The sequence below is a fragment of the Xyrauchen texanus genome, chromosome 33, assembly GCF_025860055.1.
Source record: "Xyrauchen texanus isolate HMW12.3.18 chromosome 33, RBS_HiC_50CHRs, whole genome shotgun sequence".
NCBI classification, from domain to species: domain Eukaryota; kingdom Metazoa; phylum Chordata; class Actinopteri; order Cypriniformes; family Catostomidae; genus Xyrauchen; species Xyrauchen texanus.
In genome coordinates this window covers 17,433,791-17,447,108 of record NC_068308.1, presented here as the reverse complement: position 1 = coordinate 17,447,108, position 13,318 = coordinate 17,433,791, and the positions used below count along the sequence as shown (strand labels likewise).

At 39.1% G+C, this 13,318-nt stretch overlaps 1 protein-coding gene across 1 annotated transcript in view; it reads left to right on the top strand.

The window, feature by feature from the left end:
* The window catches only part of LOC127627052 (probable E3 ubiquitin-protein ligase HECTD2), a 31,882-nt gene that overhangs the window by 7,560 nt on the left and 11,004 nt on the right, over nucleotides 1-13,318 (top strand). Inside the window, exons 5-15 of the mRNA XM_052103267.1 lie at nucleotides 20-109; nucleotides 234-298; nucleotides 400-445; nucleotides 1,707-1,816; nucleotides 3,261-3,409; nucleotides 3,545-3,668; nucleotides 4,209-4,305; nucleotides 5,591-5,698; nucleotides 5,993-6,125; nucleotides 6,774-6,862; nucleotides 10,567-10,725. Of these exons, the coding sequence (XP_051959227.1) occupies nucleotides 20-109; nucleotides 234-298; nucleotides 400-445; nucleotides 1,707-1,816; nucleotides 3,261-3,409; nucleotides 3,545-3,668; nucleotides 4,209-4,305; nucleotides 5,591-5,698; nucleotides 5,993-6,125; nucleotides 6,774-6,862; nucleotides 10,567-10,725 (1,170 nt within the window). The remainder of the gene's footprint in view (nucleotides 1-19; nucleotides 110-233; nucleotides 299-399; nucleotides 446-1,706; nucleotides 1,817-3,260; nucleotides 3,410-3,544; nucleotides 3,669-4,208; nucleotides 4,306-5,590; nucleotides 5,699-5,992; nucleotides 6,126-6,773; nucleotides 6,863-10,566; nucleotides 10,726-13,318) is intronic.

Here is a 13,318-nt window from a genome sequence, read left to right as displayed (position 1 = left end):
GTTATTATATTCTCCTCAGAAAGAAGCAAATGCTCCCTTCAATACGATTGAAGACTCAGGAATAAACATCAAATTTGTCAACATTGTTTATGATGCCTTGCTCCACATGGTATGTAACTCCCCATTGCAAGAAATTACCAAAGTTCTCTTACAGTAAAATTACACAATAAGCCATTGTCTGTTGTTTTACATTTTGGTTTTAAGAAAATTGGTTTAATCTGGCTAATTTACAGCCCCCGGACACACAGAAATCTGTCCTGAAGGGAATCATTAATAGCTTATTAAGAGAATGGAAAGGGTGAGTACTGCATTGTATTCTCTCAGTGAACCACTAAAAGAGGACATTAAGTCATTGGAGGGAACTGTGTTCAAACTGTCAGCTTTGTTTATGTATTTTAGGCCTCGTACAAAGGATGACCTTCGAGCGTATTTTGTTCTTGTGCAGGTAATAATTGTTTTTTTGAGTGCATGATTTTTTGTTTTGTTTTGTTTACTCTCTAAGGAACCAATGTTCTCTTTTACCACTCACCTTACTAATGACCAAACTCAGGACATTAATATAAAACTACCTTCATTATAGGGACCTCAAAGACATGTGGTACTTTTCTGTAATACCTGTAATTTCCCCTCCGAAACCAAGGCGGTTATCTGAATGTGAGCCTATAGATGTGCAGTTACACAGTAAAATTGCTCTAATCTGTCTTCGAGTTGCCCTTTGTGTTGGCAGCCATGTTAAACACCCCGGACTGAGTAAGAGGCAAATTGGAGTTACAGTAAACTGTTGATCTCCTCTCTCACCACATGGTCCACTGAGTCCAGCAATAGCTCTGCTGCAGATAGATTGTGAGCTAAGTGTTTACCTCACACATGACGAGTGCAGACTGGCCTGAGACTGTCCAAATAAGGGCACAGCCACTGGATTTAATCTGGGAAGCCTTGGGCAGTTTTTTTTAGGGATAATTAACCCAAAACCCTTATGTTGCTCCAAACCCATGTCACACATAAGGTGAATTTTTTAAGAATATCCTTGCCACTATTTTTCTTATGATGAAAGTGAATGAGAGTTGGGGTTATCAAGCTACAAATTGGCAACCATAAAAGTATCATAAAAGTGCCCAATCTAGACTATTTCAGTCTTTTTCTCACTCAGTTGCTATCATATGGCTTTTGATGACTCAAATATAGAGCACAATTTGTATGGACCAATTTTATGGTACTTTTAAGGTGCTTTTTGTTGTAATTCTGGAGCTTAACAGCCCCAGTCCTCATTCACTTTATATGGAAAAGAGTTTTAGATATGTACTTTTTCCCTCCCTTAATGGGGATCTGTGGTGGTGGGAGTCAGACATTTTCATAAACAGAAGCATGTACAGTACTGAGGTTTTTCCTTTTAAAAGTTAGCATATAATGTTATTCATCTCCAGGCTGTTGATGGGCTCCCTGACCTACAATTCTCTTGAGGACATGGTGAAATTGAAAAGCAGAGGCAATTATTGGGCTGATCTGCCTGCCACTAATGTCAGACGGCCTCTGTATTATTTGCCTTCACTCTGCCTAAAGGAATGGATGAGGTCATACTGGAGAGGAAAAGAACTGGTTTCTGCTGCAATGCCACTCTTTATTAAAAGCCAGACTTCTTTTTCTGCTCCTAAGCAAAAAGTTATATTTCTTTTTGAAGTATGCTGAAGTGCTTCTCTGTGTCGCAGAACCCTCAGTACACCAGCCCAGCCACATATGTCATCTATGCACACTTACTGAGGCAAATAGCAGCCCTGGCTGAAGCGGACCACTATTTCCTGATGTACTGGTTTAAAAAGTGAGTCTGGCTGCACTGCAGTCTGCATAAGGGAGCAAATCATGAAGGAAAAGTTTAGCTTTCTTTGGCCTTTTTGTATTTCTTTTGAAAGATGTAATAAATTAGCTATTTGGCTTATTGAATTTTAAAACAATAGTTCACAACTGGTGGGGTGCAGATCTGTTCTAAAAAGGTCAAAGACATCAATGCAAAATAGAAGTAATAAAAAAAATTAATAACTTGGCTTATCAGCTTTTACAAGGGAGGATAAATCTCCATGTCTTTTGTTGTTGACATCATGTTGCTGACTACAAAGGGTAAAATAAAATATGACCCAGACTAGTTATTCTCGAGAATAAACATAGTTTGTACTGACCACAACATGATTAGTGCTTGTTCAGTTTACTTAATTAAAATGAACTAAGGGCAACACAATTCTTGAACATTTTGTCACAACTTGATTTTATTACGATCTGTCCATTTCAATTTGTAAAATAAAAGTTTCGGGGTTGGGACTACATGAACACATTTTGTGGTGTTGAAAGGTGCTGTAAGGGATTTTAACCATTCTGGAATTTCCACAAGTTTAGCTGTTGGATTAGCAAAGCTACCTCTTTCCAAACACTACACTCCAAAGATACCAAATGAGAGCAGAAGCGGATGTAAAAAACAACAGCAGCAAAACAGGGCCTTCAACTGACAACTGTTATGAACAACATGAAATAAAAATGGCATTAAGCCTCAATAATTTTGCTATAACTACAACAATTTGAGAATGTGCAAAATTATTGACAGGCAGAAAGAATTAGAGACAATAGCCCGCAGACACATTTTTGTTTGCTGTTTACAGAGTCAAGTGCTGTCACAGAGACCGGTGAGATATCTCAGGACACTTATTTTATTAATATCTTTCAGGCAGTAGGAAAATATTTTACATACCTTTCCATGAAAAACAATCGCTTACAGCACCTTTCAATGTAGTTGAATTACACCTGCTAGTACATTAATTTGACCTATTCTGAATGAAAGTGGGATTTAATTTTGTATGAAAACTTTCTATAATTTAATTATGTGACTTAATTTCTGGAGTATGTTTAGTGTTCTAAGGTGAATTATTGGCTTACAAAATATTCAAATAAATAAAATAGCATTTTATTATTTTTGTACGATAAATACACTGGTATGTGGTACTGTGTAGCATTGCAGCTTGAAATTCAACATTAAATCTGGAGCAAACCCAGATGAGATCCACTGTATTAAAACATTGTGGAATTATGAAAGGCATTTATTGTGAAAGGTTGTTTTTGGGCACTTTTGCACAAACCTCATTGGACTATATAACAGGCAAGCAGACCTTTTTGTCAGGGCATTACATAAAATGACGGTAAAAGGAAAGCGATGGTTTCTCACAAAAAGGCGTGTATACAGATTCACTTTTTTTGCTTATGAGATGTTTCATTTTCAGGCTGCCTCAGAAGCGTTTCAAACAGCTGGTGGAGCGCTTGCAGCTCTTCATCACAACCCGCCTATTTCCTGCCAAGCCAGAAGAGTTGCCGCCCATGGCCAAATGCTCCTGGTGGATTCCATCAGCCACCAAAGTTCTCTCGCTGCTCAGTGAGTACTACTATACTGGACTGTAAGATCACTAGAGAAGGGTTGGAGAAATTTAGAATGTTTTATGTAGTCCTTTCAAACTGATTTAGAAAAAATATCTTCACATGGATCTTGGTGTACCCTTTATTTTAACAGATGCGGCAAACACCATTTCCTCTTCCCCTATCGTACCTTTCTCTGATTTCTACAACCTAACGCTGGACCATATTGATTTTATGGAGGAATATCAGACGTGGCAAGCTCATGGAAATTCCAACAGGTGCAACTGCAAAAATATAATTCGGAACATTTTCATAATGTGTCTCAGACAACTCAAACCACTTAAGCTTTGCTCACACTGCACAAAAACCCAATCTTTAGGACTGACTTATTCTGAATGAAAGACATTACATCTATATGGGTTGCTGTAGTAATTATGTAAGTGTCAGGGCAATGCAAAGTGACATCCTCATACAAAAACTGAGAGTAGTAGTCAGTGTGGTGAGAGATAATGGAAAACCAGAAAATGACATCTTACTGTGGCGCTGAACTCATGAGGCAGTAACAGAGCATTTTACTGTGTCTAAAACTATTGCATAGTATTGTTTACAAAAAATACTTAATACTTAAATAATCAATCAATCTAAACTTTAAAAATATATATTTTAATAGAATATTAAACCACATATGGATGTGGTTTAAATCAGGTTTTTAAAAATCAGATTATTATGTGTTTTCTGCTGTTCAGACATGAGTTGGATATGCCCAAAAATACATTTTTGCTTCATGTCCACAGCATTTTTGACTTAAATCTTCTCAGGTTCAGCTTCTGTCAGTTCCCCTTCGTCTTGTCTACGGTGGTGAAGAAGGCCATCATCCAGAGAGACTCTGAGCAGCAGATGATCAGCATGGCCAGGGTGAGAAATCACCTGCCCCAATAAAAAAAAAAATCACATACATTACCTCTTACTAAAGACTAAACCCACTTAAGATTCATTCAGCTACATAAAATTTTATAAGAATGTCTCTGTTTGTGAGAATATCTTCTAGACTGGGAATATGTTCTGATAGCAATCCTTGGATGGGTGGAGCAGAATTTAATCGGTCATTCCTATGGCTCCCTCCCAAACATATGTGTCCAGACTGTAGAATAAACAGACATGTGGACGGCAAATAAATGTAGTGTCCTGAAAGCAATGGGAATGAGTTGCGAATGAGAATGAGTTTTCATCATTTTCTAAAATAGAAGGACATCTAGGCCTATCTAAGATGTTAAAGGGATAGTTCACCCAAAAATGAAAATTCTCTCATTTACTCAACCTCCTGACATCCCAGATGTGTATGACTTTCTTTGCAGAACACAAACTAAGATTTTTAGAAGAATATCTCAGCTCTGTAGGCCAATGCAATGCAAGTGAATAGTAACCAAAAATGTGAAGTTTAAAAAAACACATAACGGAAGCATAATAGTAAACGTGACTCCAGTGTTTAAATCCATGTCTTAAGAAGCGATAGGATAGGTGTGGGAGAGAAACAGATCAATATTTAAGTAATTTTTTACTATAAATTCTCCTCCCTGCCCAGTAGGTGGCAATATACACGAAGCATGCAAATTGCCAAAAACAAAATGAGAAGAATGTGAAAGTGAAATTGGGGATTGATTGTAAAAAAAAAAAAAAAGGTATGAAATATTGATTTGTTTCTCACCCACACTTATCAAGACATGGATTAAACCTCTGGAGTCATATAGATTAATATTCAACTTTATTGTCATTGTGCAGAGTACAGGTACAGAGCCAATGAAATGCAGTTGTTTTCGCATATCCCAACTAAGCTGGGGTCAGAGCGCAGGGTCAGCCATGAAACAGCACCCCTGGACTCAAGGGCCCAACAGTGGTGTCTTGACGGTGCTGGGGCTTGAACCACCGACCTTTCGGTCAGTAACCCAGAGCCTTAACCGCTGAGCTACTACTGATATTAGTCTAAAAATCTTCATTTGTGTTCAGCAGAAGAAAGTCATACACATCTGGGATAGCATGAGGGTGAGTAAATGATGAGAGACTTTTAATTTTTGGTGAACTATTCCTTAAAAAAGAAATCTAGAGGCACAGAATAAAACCTAGATAGCATTATGTTATATAACCATCTTTCTAGCCTGGGAATGTTGACTGATAAATGCATTCCTCTACATTTTTGATGCAGCAAACACTGGTGGACAAGGTCTCTCGAAGGCAAAGGGTGGATATGAGTCTGCTCTTTCTCAACATTAAAGTTAGGCGTCTGCAGCTGGTCAGTGACTCACTGGATGAGGTAATAGTGCGGCCCAAATCTGTGATTGTTAAATATGTTCTGTTCCTGGAGACGTTACCAAGCACTCCACAGAGCCACTGAAATCTATTTGAAGTTCTATAGGAGGGAATGTGTAGGGATTTTTTGGGTGCTACAATGCTCTGTACAAAGTAACACCATCTACATTTTGTTTTCCTATGCTGAGAGTGCTTTCAGTGGAAAAGTATTTACAATCTGTTCTGGAAAGTTCTAAGTCTGGCTAAGGCGTAATTTGGAAAAACTGCCCCACCATAAATGTGTTCCTTTTTTTAATAGCTTTCGAGAAAGCGAGCAGACCTGAAGAAAAAACTGAAAGTGACGTTTGTTGGAGAAGCTGGATTGGACATGGGTGGACTAACAAAAGAGTGGTTTCTTCTCCTGATTCGGCAGATTTTTCTCACTGATTATGGTAAGACAGTCTGGAGAAATAGTGCCAGTCTTGTGCCAGAGCTTTCTCAATATATAGCTGCTATATGAACTAAGCCATGATTAGTCTTTTCATACATTGAATATTAACCAGACGCAATGTGATGAAGCACTGAGTGACTGGACATTTTGAAAAACTCTGTTTTCTATTTCTGCGGTGACAAACTGGGTAGCCCCACCCACCACAGATTTTTGGACATTGATCCAAAATCCCATGCCACAGAACTGTACTTTACATATCACATATGTTCTGATTGGCTGTAATTGTGTCACTTCATGCAGCAGTTTTGAGTTTTATGTGAAAAGACAAATTGCTTGGGGCTGGAAACAAAAGCACTCCCTTATATATTGTGTTAGTCATCACTATACAGTGTCAATCTTGCTATTAACCCAAATGGATTGAATTTCTCCTTTAATAATGTTATATGCTTAAAAATGTAACTTTAGTTGCTATATATAGTTTCTATACTATTGTTTATTTGCTCTTTGGTTCATACAGTCAATGATCGTGATATTACAAATATATTATTCTAATAGGATTCATATTGAGATTTAACCACTGATGTTGCATTGATTTTACTGACTGTATGTGTTGTCTCATTAAATGTTATTGTCTATTTGTCATTTACAGGCATGTTCACATATGTAAAGGAGTCCCAGTGTCATTGGTTCAGCAGCTTGAAATGTGACAACTACTCTGAGTTTCGATTGGTTGGAGCCGTATCCTTTCATTTGCCTGCATGTTTTACAGTATAGGTGGTCACGTGTGGGTGTGACGAACTTAAAATAGCTCATAAATATATATTCAGTTCCCATTTGGTTCATTCTCGTCCTCCTGTTTCTATACAGTGGTGAGAAATGGATTTTCTGCTACCAATCTGTGCTATTTGTATCGCTGATGATGCAAAATTGGAGCATGAGCTATTTTTTCATACTATGTAATTTGCAAATTCCAAGTACGCAGGCTTAAAATGCAATATGACACTAATGAAAGATGCAAAGATGTAGTTGTTGTTTTGAGAGTCACTTTTATAAGGGTGTGCAAGACTTGGTGGTGTGAGTGGGCACGTGTCAGCAGGGTTGTTATAGTTTTCGGAAGTAACAATCCCATTAATTTTCTCCATAGGCAAATGGATTCTTAATGATAACTTATAAAACTTAAAAAACTGACCTACCATGAGCTCCAAGGTTGTTAATCGATGGTATATTCTTCTGTTAAAGCCACCAGTCTGCTTAAAATGTAACTTAATAACACAAAAATCATATTTAATAGCAGAATTCCTGGTTTGGATCTACACTACCCATGCTGCTGTAGAGAAAAGTTCCACCAATCAGAGAAGTGAGACAAAACAGCTCTGCAGTGACCACTCTCTTCCATGATGCACTGTGAATGATGCAATAGATTCGGTATTCCTAAACTGTCCAACTACTTGTGTACATTTGTGTAAATCTGAAGATCTTTCTATAACATTTTTATATATTGTTTATATACTTATATTAAACTTTTATATTTGCCATTGTTTATACAGTATTTTGATTGTCATTCGCAATGCTTCATGGGATTTTAGTTTATTCCCTAACTAAAGACGATAAGCAGAGTTCTTCACGTGCCTGTTTTGTAAACCCTCACGCAGTACTTAACAGAACAGTTATCTGACAGAAGCTCTAATTTAATTTCGTACCCGATTAAACAAAAAGAGGGGCGGGAGCGTACGCCACCTTGGCGATTTATGTACGCTACCGTGGTGGTGCTGTCTGATTGAATCAAGACGTGTTTGCCCTGAACTAGCGGGAGAAACCTCCACAAGGCAAAAATACAGCCAACAACTCAAGGCAGTTGATGTGTCAGCGCAGCGGGGCCCCTTTCCAATGGCCCGCAGCCGCGTGCCCATTGCACACGGCGCCCCAGCCCAATTTGGAGGCATCGGTAGTGACCAGGACGCGTCAGGACAGCTGCTGCAAGGGGACTCCCGTCTGCAGAAAGCAGAGGTCTGTCCAGGGTTTGAACGTTTGGCGGCAGGCGGGGGTGAACGTGCCGCGGCGCCATGCTCGTCTCGGGACTCGAGTCTGGAGCTAGTGCTGAGGCGGTCTCATATGCATCTACCACCGTGCCATTCTCCACATGTGACCTAAAAGCCCATGTGATGTATTTCACCACTCTTTACCTCCCCCAGTCTGGGCAGGTGTGGTCTACGCAGGGCCTTTTCCCACTGAAAGAGTAGGAACTGGGTAAGATCGCCTTCCCCGATGCGTATGATAGAGTTAAGATGGCCCCAGATGCTTTAACTCTATGCGAGAAACATAGAGAGAGAAAAGGCGCAGCTGGCATGGCCTGCTCCCATGCTTGGCACATCTCCTTGTTCCTCCCTGTCGGGGGTAAAGAACCAGAAGTCTCTGATGATTTTTTGGGGCGCGGGGGAAGGGTACGTGCAGTCTGACACAGCTGGTCACTTTGGCACGTAAATTACCTGCCCGCTCCTGTGTCAGCAGTACACTTACACGGCTCAGTGCATGGCGTGATTTAAATTGGACCCCTAGTGTCGCTTCTTCGACACAACGTCGAAGTGAGCGACAGACGGGGAACGTCTAGGTTACGGATGTAACCTCCATTCCCTGATGGAGGAAACGAGACGTTGTGTCCTCCTGGCCACGTTGCTGATCCGAGCCACTGTTGCGGCCGAACCTTTTTCGGCTTCTCAGAAAAATCCTGAATGAAACAGATGCATTTCCCCTCCTTTATACCTGTATGTCCGGGGGCAGGACATGCAAATTCTGTCTGAGAATTTCTCATTGGCCTTTTCTCATAGATCAGAGATGCCAAAGGCGCTCAAGAGAGACCTCTAGAGTTGCTTCTTCGACACAACGTCTCGTTCCCTCCATCAGGGAAAGGAGGTTACATCCGTAACCTAGACGTTTTTCCTATTAAATACATTTTTTAAGTATTTCAGTTAAGGAAAATATTTTCATTTTTGTTTTTGTTAACGATAAACCACTACATGCCAGCTGTGAACTGCTTTATACAATGCTCTCTGGGATGTGTGGGGAGAGACACGGTGGCAGCCAAAACCTGCCATGTCCTGCCGTTACCCCACTAATTGTCCCCTCTGGCTCTGTCTTCTCAATGCATATGGCTGCCAGTCCAGCACTTGGCCACTGTGTATGCCCTTTGCCTTGAACACTGAGAGCTCTGTGCCTGAGCACTCTACTCTCCCCTTCTTTCCAGCTGTGCTGCAAATAAGTGCTGTGTCACATCAGTGAAAGTTATGAAATAAAGATTCTTTTGTTTTGTCTGATTAGGAACAGTCTGGGCCCGGTTTGTGTTGTCTCATTGCTGCAGTCCTCATGGAAACTGTCTGCTCTACCTCCTCTCTCTCTCGCTCTCTCTCCTGTGCGGAGGACTTTTTCCATCGCCCTCACTACACATATGGAGAGCACATTGTGCTAAGTTGTCTGTTACAGCTGAAACCACTTAAGAGCAGGGCTTTTCACATTTTCCTCTAAATGTATTGTACACCTGTTGGGTGTTCTTCCATGCATCTTGGAGTGCTACTATAGGTGACAGGTTGCAATACTAGCAAATATCAAATTAGAAGGACATTAAAGACCCCAAGCACAGTTTTCCTTCCTGTGTTGATATATTTTCTATTGAAACCGGACATTGGTGCAGGACATATCGAAGGTCTCTCTTTTTAAAATAGTGCTTATGTCAATTCTGTTTATGTCACAGAATCATGATTTGTCACATGCTATAGACCGCAACAGTGCCCGCCCACTCTTTCATCCTTCTTGGTTCTGGAAGTATTTTTCACATAATTTTTTCTTCAGGAATCGTATAAAATCCTTCATAAAAGAGTTCTAAGCCATGAACCAAACCAACCAGCTCTGAGTTGAATCACAACATTACAAACTTTGATTTGAGGCAAAAAAGTATTTGATTTAATCAAATTAAAAACTATAGAAAATATAAAACAGCAGATTTTAAGTTGTTGTTTAATAGTCTATACTGTAAACAATATATTTTTAGCTTATTGCAAGATATTGAGATACGTACATGCAAATAAATAAGTAGTTTGAGAATATAGGGAGACCAACTCTATTGCGTTGTTCACAGTTCTTCATGGGAGTGGGCGGATGCTGCAGAGCTTGTTTGGTGGGCTTTGTTGGCCATAAATCAAATGGAAGTTTAAAGAAGTAAACTTCAGTATATGTAATGATATGATGCCTTGGAAGTCTCTTTGATATATTTTTTTTAAAGATGCCTTCATACATAAACAAAGCCTGTGAAGTCATTGACTGTCTGGGCAACAAGGCAGCTGGCTTCAGTTTTGAACACGGTCGTTGTGTAACAGGTTGGAGATGTGTGTTAGGTCTGTGTATAGACTCAGTGAATCTCCACAGCTGTGTACACTTAACTCCTCTGTCAGCTCATGGGCTTGGCTGTGTACAACAGCATCACACTGGACATTCGTTTTCCCCCCTGCGTCTACAAGAAGCTGCTGACCCCGCCCATTGTGCCGTGTGACCTTGACACTCCCGTCGGCATGGCGACCCTCACCTTGGACGACCTCCAGCAGATAATGCCCGTATGTACACAAGCTGTGACGCACTACATGGTGTAATATTCCATCAGCTTTCTTACATCTGCACGACTATCCTTTTGTCAATCACAGATACATTTGATGGGCAAACCAACAGCTGTCATTTGGTAACACATTACGCTCATACACTGCATTTTTAAATCAGTAAGCAAGGTTGAATAAAATAAAAATACTTGTTTTCCAAAAAATATTACAGACCCCTTAGAGGACTGGGCAGAATTAAAAAAAAATTATTTTATTAATAATTTTTATTTTCCCTCGTAATAAGTTTTGCATTCCCTCGCAATACATTTTATGTTCTCTCTGCAATAGTTTGCGTTCCCTCGCAATACGTTTTACGTTCCATAGGAAAAAGTTTTTAATTCCCTTGCAATAGTTTGCATTCCCTCGCAATAAGTTTTGCATTCCCTTACAGTAGTTTGCGCTCTCTTACAATATGTTTTGCGTTTCCTCGCAATAAGTTTTGCGTTCCCTTACAGTAGTTTGCGCTCTCTTACAATATGTTTTGCGTTTCCTCGCAATAAGTTTTGCGTTCCCTTACAGTAGTTTGCGTTCCCTTACAGTAGTTTGCGTTCTCTCACAATATGTTTTGCATTTCCCCGCAATAAGTTTTGCGTTCCCTAGTAATAGTTTTCTTTTCCACACAATAGTTTGCTTTCCCTCTCAATAGTTTTGCGTTCCCTTACAATAAGTTCCCTTACAATAAGTCATTTCAATACTGCGTCATTGCTGACACTAGGGGTTATCTCCTTGCATCAGCAGTGATGCAGCATTTTATTCCCTCCTTTCAGGGAACAGTGGTTACAGTCATAAGCTTATTGTTTTATTTCCCTCAGAATAAATGTTTTGTTCCCTCACAATAGTTTGTGTTCCCTTGCAATAGTTTAGCGTTCCGTCACCTTTTATGTTCCCTTGCAATAGTTTAGAGTTCCCATTAATGTTTTGCGTTCCCTCTTAATGTTTTGCATTCCCTTGCTATAGTTTTGAGTTCCCTCAGCTTTTGTGTTCCCTTGCAATAGTTTTGCATTCTCTCACAATGTTTTGTGTTCCTTTGCTATAGTTTTGAGTTCCCTTACCTTTTGTGTTCTCTTGCGATAGTTTTACATTCTCTCACAATGTTTTGTGTTCCTTTGCTATAGTTTTGAGTTCCCTTACCTTTTGGGTTCTCTTGCGATAGTTTTACATTCTCTCACAATGTTTTGAGTTCCTTTGCTATAGTTTGGCATTTCCTCATAATAAGTTTTGCGTTCCTTCGCAATAAAGTTTTTGTTACGTCGCAATAGTTTGCATTCCCTCACAATAAGTTTGCGTTCCGTCGCATTAAGTTTTGCGTTCCCTTGCAATAGTTTGTGTTCCCTCGCAATACGTTTTACGTTCCATCGGAAAAAGTTTTTAATTCACTTGGAATAGTTTGCATTCCCTCACAATAAGTTTTGCGTTCCCTCGTAATAAGTTTTGCATTCCCTCGCCATAGTTTGCGCTTCCTCGCAATGTATTTTACGTTCCCTCTGTGAAGTTTGTGTTTCCTCGCAATAGTTTTTGTTCCCTCGCAGTATGTTTTACTTTCCCTTGGAAAAAGGTTTTCGTTCCCTCGCAATAGTTTGCACTCCCTTGCAATAGTTTGCATTCTCTCGCAATAGGTTTAGCGTTCTCTCGCAATACATTTTATGTTCCCTCTGCAAAAGTTTTCATTCCCTCGCAGTAGTTTGTGTTCCCTCGCAATAAGTTTTGCGTTCCCTTACAGTAGTTTGCGTTCTCTCACAATATGTTTAGCGTTCCCTCGCAATAAATTTACCATGGTTTTACAACCATACTTTAAACTTGATATTCGTAGTGAAACCATAGTAACCACAAGATTAACCATGGTTAATCGATTTTAAAGCCATGGTTACTATATGGATAATGTTTACTGTATTAAAACCATAGTTACATAACTTAATTTTCATAGTTACTACATTATTATTATAGTAAAACCATGATGTCTTCCAGGTTACTACAGTCTACAATATTACTATAGTAATACACATGTAAACTATGGTATTTGTATAGTAAAACCATAATAACCACACAATTATAATTTTTATTACCATAGTTCTCATCCATGGTTTCAATACAAACATAATGGTTAAAGTATGGTTACTGTAGTGAAACCATGGTAAATTTTTTTCAAGGAAATGCAAACTATTGTAGTGGAACACAAAAATATTTCAGAAAAACAAAATCCAGCCCTGTCCTGTAAAGGGCTCTGTAGAATATATACTGTATATCTCAAATTAAGTTTTATTTTTTAAACCCCATTTTTCCTCTTGTTTAATCATGAATGAATAGGGGACAAATGGACATGTGTTTTTGGCATTAGATAATGTAATTTTCTTAAACTTTTTGTTTTGAAACTTTTCTGTATAGAACAGTTCAAAATGTAAATAGTTAATTTTGTGTTAATCGACCAAATCTGTGTTCTTTTCCTGTCCAGCCAAATGATGAAAATAAACGACATTAAATTAATTGTTTTTTGTTTGTGGACTGTGAAACTACACATCACTAAATCTGTCTTTATGTCCAAAACAATAATTTTTTT